Consider the following 9,647-nt stretch of genomic DNA (forward strand, 5'->3'; position numbering starts at 1 on the left):
ACCCTATTTTTCTCTCCCTATATTCCATCCTCCCTATTTTCACCTCAACCAAACATATCCTATGTGAAGGGAGGAGAAGGGTGGATGGGTAAATTCCCATTTAAGCCCCTCTTTCTCCCCTATTTTTTCCCCCAATTTGGGGAGAAAAAAAAAAAAAAACACCCCAAAATAGTGGGTTAGGGGAGAAAACACTTGAGTCTACCAAAATCACCCCCCCCCCCCAAACCAAACAAGGGCACTATTCAAAATTCCCCCTATTTTCCTCTTCCCCTTTTCCATCTCTCCAAAATCAACCAAACGGGCTTTAGTTGACGCCAAATATCAATCCCTTGTTTTATTCTTTGATTAATTGTGTCATATTTATGTATGTCTTTGTTGACAACAACTTAATGCCATTACTTTATGATTTCTTGTTACTGATTTTACCATAATCCTGGAATATCATTGTATTCTAAACATACCTCATAAGGACATTTCATTTGGTGATTTTAAAATCACTCATTAATTATTATTGGTTTCACTTTTATAATCATTAAAAAAAAAAAAATTAGGTGGGTTCCAATTAGCTAAACTAGTGAAATGTCTGATGGTTTGTATATGAGATCTGGGGTTCAATCCTCATTTACACCAAAAACTGATTGGTGTTTTGGTCTGATAATAAAGAGTTATCATCAACGGACGTCATAGGTTGAAACTCTCTAAAAAAAATAAAATTTAATATCTATTACCATGCGCCATAAAGACCTTTTTATTTTTTTATTTTTTATTTTTTATATTTTTTTATATTGGACCACTCTAAAAGTAATTCCTAGCCACACCCTAGGCTCAAGAATCACTGTCTTTTGCCTAAGAGAAAGTTAAATTTAAATATAAATACCAATTTCATATATATTTTCTCACATTATTATAAGTTCCAACCCATTAGTTAGCAACTTAAGTGACGAAATGATTCTTGAAAAAGAGAAATTAAAAATTATAGTATTTTATATAAATAATTTGCATATCCAACGAAAAGATTTAAAAAATGCTTCAAAAAGGGAGGGAAGAGGGTTTATTAATTGAATTGCTAGCTCTTGTCTTTCTTCATTCTAGTGCATGCCCAGCAAATTCTGTCTCTTTACATGCTACCAAAACAATTTTGATATGATTGGCACAAATTGACTAAATTATATTGTTTAAGATCTTCACAATTTATAATACAAGATTGTCTATATATATGTTAATAAGAATAAATTCATGAAGAAAAAAAAAAGAGACCAAAGAAAAGAAAGAAAATTTGAAAGGCCAAAGAAGGATTGAAGTGCAAGACCATATACTTCGAGAGAAGGAAAACGAGATTGACAGGAAGTGGTTCGATGGGTAACTTTTCCTTGAAACTTTGCCAATCGTTGACTGTTTCATTAGCACACTCAACACAAAAAAGCCTGAAATCTTGGGTAGGCCTTGAAGAACTGTGAGACATCTTAGACGATATACCATTTCAATGAAAACTTTCATTAGCTAGATTTTGCCTTTTTTGAGAAGAAGCTAGATTTTGTTGATGTTAGATATCAATGCCTTATTATATTCTCTCTTTTTCATATTTGCGTATCTTTACTGCGACCAACATTTTATTTGTTTTATAATTTATATGTTTTTACTTTTATTAAAAGGGAGAATTATTATATCTGTCATTACCATGCACCGTAAAGACCTTTCTTATTAATCACTATAAACTTATTTGTTGTTATATTTGCGACATCAATAAAAATAATTATATCCATTATTATCATACCTTATAGTGACATTTTTTATTGGTCCACTCTAAAAGTAATTTCTAGCTACAACTTAGTTTCAAGAATCACTATCAGAACTAAAAATAAAGTAGAATTCTAATTTTAATTTTTATGTATTATCTCACATTAATGTAAGTTTCTACTCATTATTCATCAAATTGAATGATCAATTGTTTCTTGGATAGGAGAGGCTATAGATTTAGTAATTTTAGACTAAGAAATTGAATAGCTAAAAGAGCTATAAAAAGAGGAGGGAAGAGAGACATTGAATAGCTAGCTCCCTTCCTAATGCATGCCCTGTATATGATGTCACTTTTGAAGGGAAAATCTCAAAGCTTTGCTTGTGATAATCAAGTTTCAATCTGATAATAAGTCTGCTCCTTAACAATTCATGTATTCTGAGTATAATATGACTGCTCATTTTTTCCCATTCTTATACTCCACAATTTGGAAATGAATCCATGTATCTTAGCAATTTACACTTGTTTTAGTACTTGAAAGGTGAAAGGTGTATCTATGTCTTTTAAAGGAAAGAAAAACTGTCGTGTACTACTAAATATATGTTTGATTTGAGAGGGAATATGTTTTCACGTTTTTGACTAATCCGAATATCCCTTAGGCACACTTACTAGGGAGACATCTATGCTAGGCTTGTGCCAGTCCATGCATATTGCATATGTCTTCGGTTAAACTTGTTGAAGCTAACTTCCGATGCCAATATCAAAATTTGTGCTATTCTTAATACGCTAATTATGTTTCAATTCACATTGCTAATGCTCTGTGTGTAGGATTTAAACACAGTACTCTATTCCAGCCTATAATTAGTTGCCTTCAAGCTAGGTGAATCTTGAGGAAGAAAAATGTCAAAGCGCAAATATATACACCACTTTAGAAACATTGCATCTATCTTACCATTGTGCTTCTTTTCTATTATTTTGTCAACGGCAACGTCTTTATCTTGATTCTTTTCAACTTATCACTTTGTTTATCTTTTATGCACTAAAATAAAGCATGTATAAATTTTATCTAAAACCCCAAATCATCAACTTCCACATATATAGAGATGATTGACTAAAATATATTTTAGAAGATTCAATACTGCCTGAGTTCTAAATATTTCAGGCAGTTAGAAATTGACTGTTCATTAAGCCTTGAAAGTTGAAACCATATTGAAGAATAATAATAATAAAAATGCAATCAAACTATATCTACATCACCTATTGAAGCTAAATAACACTTCAAATGCATCATACTAGCAAACCACCATATATAAAATGCACACTAGGACACAAACACGTCCAACATATATAATTTCTCGTGATTAGTTAAGGAACCATGTTTGCTGCTGAGAATGTGTCAATAAAATTGATCCAATTATCTTCATCGTCTTCATCTTCCTCGCCCTCGCCGCCTATATGGCTCCATTGAACTTGAGGATTCTTCTCAATTTCGTCGTTCCTCGCAAACCTTCCTCTGATGCGTGGCCGACTGTCTGCCAAGGTCTTCCTGCAAGCATACTGTATTTAAAAAGAGAGTGTTAAGAATAATGCCTGTAATAACCTAGTGATCACAATCCAAAAAGCATAGTGAAATTGAGTAGTAATGGTAATTAAGTTTATTCATTTAAATTATCAGTACCTGTTTGATTGCAAACTGTAGGTGAATTAAAATTCTTACATAGACATGATAGTGTGACAGAAAGGTCAAGATATTATGGAGGTTTCAGTAATGGATTAATTGCTTTATCAGAAGTGACTCATCACTTCATGTATTAATCTAAAAACAATTTGACCGTAACTGTTATTTTACATACGCTGTCTCTCATTGTGTGACAGCCAGTGCCATATGAAACACAACGACCCAGTGCACAGAGAAGCTAATGCACATAAATTCATAATTGTTCTGCAAATAGTAAGTGTCTGTTTGGTAACACAGTTCAAAACTGCACTTTTTCTAAAGGTACTTTTTTATTTTTTAACGCAAAATTTTTAAAACAACCACATTTCCCAAAAATTGAAAAATAAATTATATTAATCGGATACTAAAGGTTTGTTTGAATACCGCTTATTTTGTTGAAAACTGAAAATATTATAGTAAAATAATTTTTAAATGTGTAAATAGTGCCGTAAAACCCATTTTTAATGAAAAAATTGCTGAAAAAGGAGGTTTGTGGGTCCCGTGAATAGTGCACGGGACCCACTGGTGTGACACCATAACCACAAAACACTAAAAAAAAAAAAAAAAAAAAAGGAAACGCGCAAACGCAGATGCATTCATTTTCATCCGTATCCAAACCCAGTTTAAGTGTGCATTTGGAAAGTAATGAAAATTATAAATTATTTCACTATTCAGCTTATTTTTGCTATTATTCATGGGTTCCACCATACTATTTCAACTAACTTTTATTTTTATTTTTATCTGCAGTATTTTCAGTATTAAGTTTTTAGTTTCAGCAAAATAAGCGGTATCTAAACACACCACAGTCTAACTATAATAGTTTTGTGTCAACTCGACCAGCAACTGCGAAACTATGACCCATTAAGCTTTCCAATAATTCAAAATTTATCCTTAGATTTAGTTAAAATTTTCAGATAATATATGGATGTCCCCTCTTCAATTATTCATATTTCCCATGTAACCTTCTTAAATTGATAAATTTCTATATTTGTTAATACTTTGGCTCCCTTATTCTTAAAATACTAGTTATCAAGAAAAAAGAAAAAAAAAGAAAAGAAAGAAGAATATTCTAAAGGTTTTTCAAAGATGGAATAAAAACTTAGAGAAATGTTTGTAAAGCCTACCAAATATCACAAAATATTATCATTTCCTTATCCTAGAGAGATGATTAGAAATTCTACTGTTGATGGACAGCCTCATAGTGATATTTGAACAAATATCACTATTTATGACTTATGATACTTATAGGAACATGTAGCAAAAGCTACATGTGACAAGACGTATCATATCTAGTGCACCCATGAACGAAAGTGAAAAAAGAAAAAACTAAATGAGCTATGATTTTGCAAGTACCATACGTCAATTCTTTATTTGCCCTCACTGCTTACTTTTACACGAGTACCTTACATTGAGTAACTTTTTTTTTTTTTGGGCCACTATTAATTAACTAATAAGAACTGAATCTACCACCCTACTTCATCTTAATATTTATGGCATTTTTCTAATAATAAAAATATTTATGGACATTTTTTGATTGTCATCGCAATGATTACTATGTTAGGTAATTGTCTCAAATGCAATTTTAAAAAAATATTATTTAATGTTAAGTTGTTAACCCATTAACAAATAAACATGATAATAAAACCTTAATCTTCTTGTTGAAATTTCTTTGGGTTCTCTTGCTCCTATATCTCTCAATCCTCTCCTTTTTCTCCTCAGGACTATATCTGCACGCTCTGCTCATACTTTCAATGATGATACTATTCTCATTGGACAATGGGCTCTCCGATCGATGACTATGTTGCATCATATTAATTCTCTGCACCCACATAATTAAAAAACAAAATTATACCAAACTAAAATAGCTCAATCTTTGCTCAAAAAAAAGCTCAATCACAATCAGCGTATATCAAATCACATAACCAAAAATAATAGCAAAATACTACTTTATTAGTAGATGGTTATCCACGTGTATTTTAAACAGGTTATCCACGTAATTAAAAAGTACTAATATAATCATTTTAATTATCATCTAGTACTATGAACCAATTTCCCTTCAAAGAAATTTAAAAAATAGGTTAAAAAAAAATAAAATCAAAGGATGGTTTTGATGATACAATAATTTTGCATGTAACTCGTTCCACTAAGTGGCGTTTGGCTTACTTAATTTTATCAACTTATTTTATTATTCAGTTTATTTTTGTTATTATTTATAAATCTTACTATATTATTTTAATTAATTATTATCTTTATTTACAGTAGTATTAATAAAATATTTTTTTAATTTTAACAAAATAATCATATCTCAAACAAACATAAGTCACCGGGTGAAAAGACATGTCATTACGTGAAAAACAAAGTGGGCATTTTAGTAATATATGTACCTGCAAATCCCCAGTACTGAAGACCCTTCTGACCGGACCAGACTCCGAGTCGACAAACTCGTGAGTCGAAGACGAAACGAGTTGGCGAAAGCCGCTCTTCTGGAACGAGTTGCTGCTCACGCTTCGCTGAAAAAAGGTGGGCCTCTGAGTCTGGTGACTCGCGAACGAGCTCGTCGAGCCGTAGCTACTGCAGCCACTGCAGTTACTGCTATTATTATTTCCAATTTCGGGCGAGTTCATAACCGAGTCGAACTCGGAGGTGGGGGAGGCGAGTTGGTCGAGTAAATTGGGTGGAAGCAACGGTAACGGTAACGGTAGAGTTAACGTTGGGAGGTCGAGTGGTGTGAGGTTGTCGAGTGACGTGGCGGGATGGCCGAGAAAATCGGCAGCGCGTGTGAATGCGGTGTTTGGGTGAGTGTACATGGCGCGTGGAGTGAGAGAAAATGGAGGTTTTTTAAGGGGCTTTGGAATTTGATGGAGTTAATTTTTTTGAAGAAGTTTGATGAGTGAAGAGACTTAAGTTGAAGGGTGCGAGTACTTATTCCTTTTTTTTGAGAGAGAGAGAGAGAGAGAGAGAGAGAGAGGAGCTGGAGTCTGACGTGGAAGATGACGTCAATAGCTTGAGAGTTTGAGAATGAGTTGACCTGAGATCATCCCTCAACTCAGAAGAGACGTTGGCCTAACCACGAGCCACATGTTCAGTTCAACTTGCTCTTTTTTTTTTTTGGTTGTTGTTGTTTTTTTTTGCTTAATTAGAATTTAAGACTTTTTATCGCTTTACTGTCAAAAAAAAAAAAAAAAAAAAAGAATTTAAGACTTTCACACTACTCTCTCTATTGTTGCATCTTCTAGAAAATAGAAATGAAACCTGGATTAAATTTAGGGTTCGTTTGTAACAATTTATTTAGTTGAAATTGAAAACTTTTTACTAAAAATACTGTAGATAAAAGTAAAAGCTAGTTTAAATAGTACAGTGAGATCTATAAATAATAATAAAAAGTGCAATGAGACTCATTAATAGTAACAAAAATAAGTTAAATAATAAAATAAACTAAATAGTAAAATAATCTAGTTAGCGTTCACATTCAGTTTCTACAGAAAATTCTATTTTACCATCTTAAAACCTATTTTATCATTTATACTATATCATTTTACAACACTCCTAACATCTCAACTTTTATTTTCCTATTTAACTCATTAAAATAGTATATATTACCCAATAAAATAATATAATCCATTTCCACCACTATCACAACAACAACACATAAAAAATCAAAGAAAAATCCTCCACCACCATGGCAAATCCATGGCAACAACATACCCACCACCACCATGGACAGAAACCCACAAAAAAATCAAAGAAAAATGCACACCAGAACCCATCAGAACCCACGTTGGAAACCCACATTAGACCCACACCAGAAATCCACATCAGATCCCACGTTGGAAACCCACATTGACCACTCTGAATCCAACTCAGCTCCGGTGGCAAGCTTTGAGAGAGAGAGAGAGAGAGAGAGAGAATCAGAGAAAAAAAGGAAAAAAAAAAGAAAAAGAAAGGAAGAAGTAGAATTGAGTGAGAATTAGAGAAAAAAAGAAAAATAAAAAAAGAATCAGAACTGAGGACGAAGTAGAACTGAGTGAGAATCAGAGGAAAAAAAGAAAGAAAGGGAGAAGTAAAACTCCTTCAGATGTGTGAAAACCAAAGTTCATGACCCAGAACTCCTTCTTTCTTGGAAAAATTATCCTTAGCCCATGTAGTAATTATTTAGAAAGCACAACTTCAATATGAAATTAAGATCAATATCTTTTTCAACCACCAAAGCTAGGCACCTACCAAGCCTAACCAGTCGTTCAAATTGCAAACCAAAGTTCAAATCTTTGAGATCAAAAGCTAGCCACATCGACCTTCTGATTGTTTTAAGGTTTAGATTAGAAAAAAGAATTATTAAGAGAGAGATTAGAAAAGAGAGGAACAAAGAAAGAAATAGAGACTGACATCCAACAAATCTTTCAATTTGACAACGCAAAACACATGAGAGCCAACCCTTTCCTCCTTTTGAAATATTGATTTCTTCAAAATCTAGAAGTCTTAGAGTGTGAGATGAGGTTGTTTACCATGGCCATTTTTTTTCTCCTCACCGTAGGAGCTTTTTCTCCTCACCTAGTGTGAGCTTTTCTTACTTTCTTGTCTTTTAGTCTTCTAGTGTAGCCTAAAGGATAAGAGAGTTGGTGCCCTAGAGTGTCCGCTTGTTGCCATATGGGCTGCACCATGGATGCAAACTTCTTAGAAAGGATTCAAAGAATGCAGCTTACTACGGAGGAAGATGAAACTATAACCATACGTCCAGTGCGGAGACAAGAAATTCTGGATGAATACTCTTTAAGCCTAATCGAGAAGTTTCTTACTACTAAATTGATTAACTTAAGAGCAGCAAAAAACCTTCTAGGGGGACGACTTGAAGATTGTGGAGGTCGGGGACGAATTACTACAATTTAAATTCACTTTGAAAAGCCAAATACTCTGGGTTTGGAATAATGGCCCTTGGTGCTTTGATAACCATATATTGGCCGTAAGGAGATGGGAGAAAGGCATGACAACTAGGTCTGTGACTTTCACACTCCTCCCTTTTGATTTAATGACTGAAGATGCAGGCCACAATATTAAGAGGGGGCTCGAGAAAATCATTGAAGTAGATTGTAAGGCCTTTAAGTTTGACCAAGCCTGATTCTTAAGAATTCCAGCTGAAATCCCCTTGGACAAACCACTTCGACGAGGTGGTCCAGTTGTAAGTTTGGAGGGAGATGAATTCCGGGTTGCATTTCGGTATGAGTGCTTGGTTGGGTGGTGTTTTGCATGTGGTAGAATTGGGCATGATGAGAAGGAGTGTAGTATGGCTGGAGGGGAGGATATGGGGAACTGATGGTATAGGGAATGGATGAAAGCCGGTACTCATATCCGCTCCAATAATTAGAGGAGCAACCAACACAGCCCACGCCACCATCGGAGTGAACTAGCCACCCAAATTGACCCTAGTCTAAGGACAGCTAGCCCTATCTAACCCATTAATGCAAAAATAAAAAGCCTGAAAAATAAGGAAATGGATGCAGTGAGCCCCACCCGCATGTTATAGACATTAACACAATCAAATCACCAGATTTTACTCCCTGAAACGTTATAGGTGGACGTGGAAAATACAGAAAATAGGGTTAATGCACAATCAAACCCGACTAATATGGAAACCAAAAATAATGAAGGCGATCTTTATTGCGTGCCAATTAGCTATGGTGAGTTAAACACAAAGCACACGACTTGTAACCAGGAGTCATGTGCACACATTACAGAGAAACAAATAGCGCCCACATCCACACGAAAGAAATTATCCAGACTGGGGCTGACCATTAATAGGAATAACAAGGGTGGCCGAGTAGCAGTGGGGAAGAAGAGACAATCTGAACACAGGAAACTTGACGATGGCCAAGGCATCAAAACCAGCAACAAACGGCTTAAGGGTGTGGCCAGTTCAACACAACCTACCTCTCCAATGATGGTGCTTGTGTCATAGCCTTGCCGATTGCAATGATTGTCCTAAGCTGGAACTGCTGGGAGCTTGGGAACTGCTCGGCAGTTGAGGTTCTTGCCGACTTGGTGAGAAAAAAAGATCCCATAATTTTGTTTCTCATGGAAACAAAATTGACAGTTCATGAGATGGAACTGATTAAGTCGGAGTTGGGTTTCTCTTCTATGTTAGCTGTATCAAGTGAAGGAAGACGAGGGGGTCTGGCTTTGTTGTGGAAAACTGACGTGGTG

General features: G+C 34.6%; 1 protein-coding gene across 1 annotated transcript; it reads right to left on the reverse strand.

Moving 5' to 3' along the window:
- Window positions 1-2,913: 2,913 nt before the first annotated feature.
- Window positions 2,914-6,351, reverse strand: LOC126732631 (zinc finger protein CONSTANS-LIKE 1). The gene is made up of 3 exons (XM_050435595.1): window positions 5,837-6,351; window positions 5,098-5,271; window positions 2,914-3,292 (listed from the first exon to the last, which is right to left on the reverse strand). Exons 1-3 carry the CDS (start codon window positions 6,257-6,259, stop codon window positions 3,101-3,103), a joined length of 789 nt encoding a protein of 262 aa, XP_050291552.1. The 5' UTR covers window positions 6,260-6,351; the 3' UTR covers window positions 2,914-3,100.
- Window positions 6,352-9,647: the final 3,296 nt, after the last annotated feature.

This window comes from Quercus robur, chromosome 1 (assembly GCF_932294415.1).
Source record: "Quercus robur chromosome 1, dhQueRobu3.1, whole genome shotgun sequence".
NCBI lineage: Eukaryota > Viridiplantae > Streptophyta > Magnoliopsida > Fagales > Fagaceae > Quercus > Quercus robur.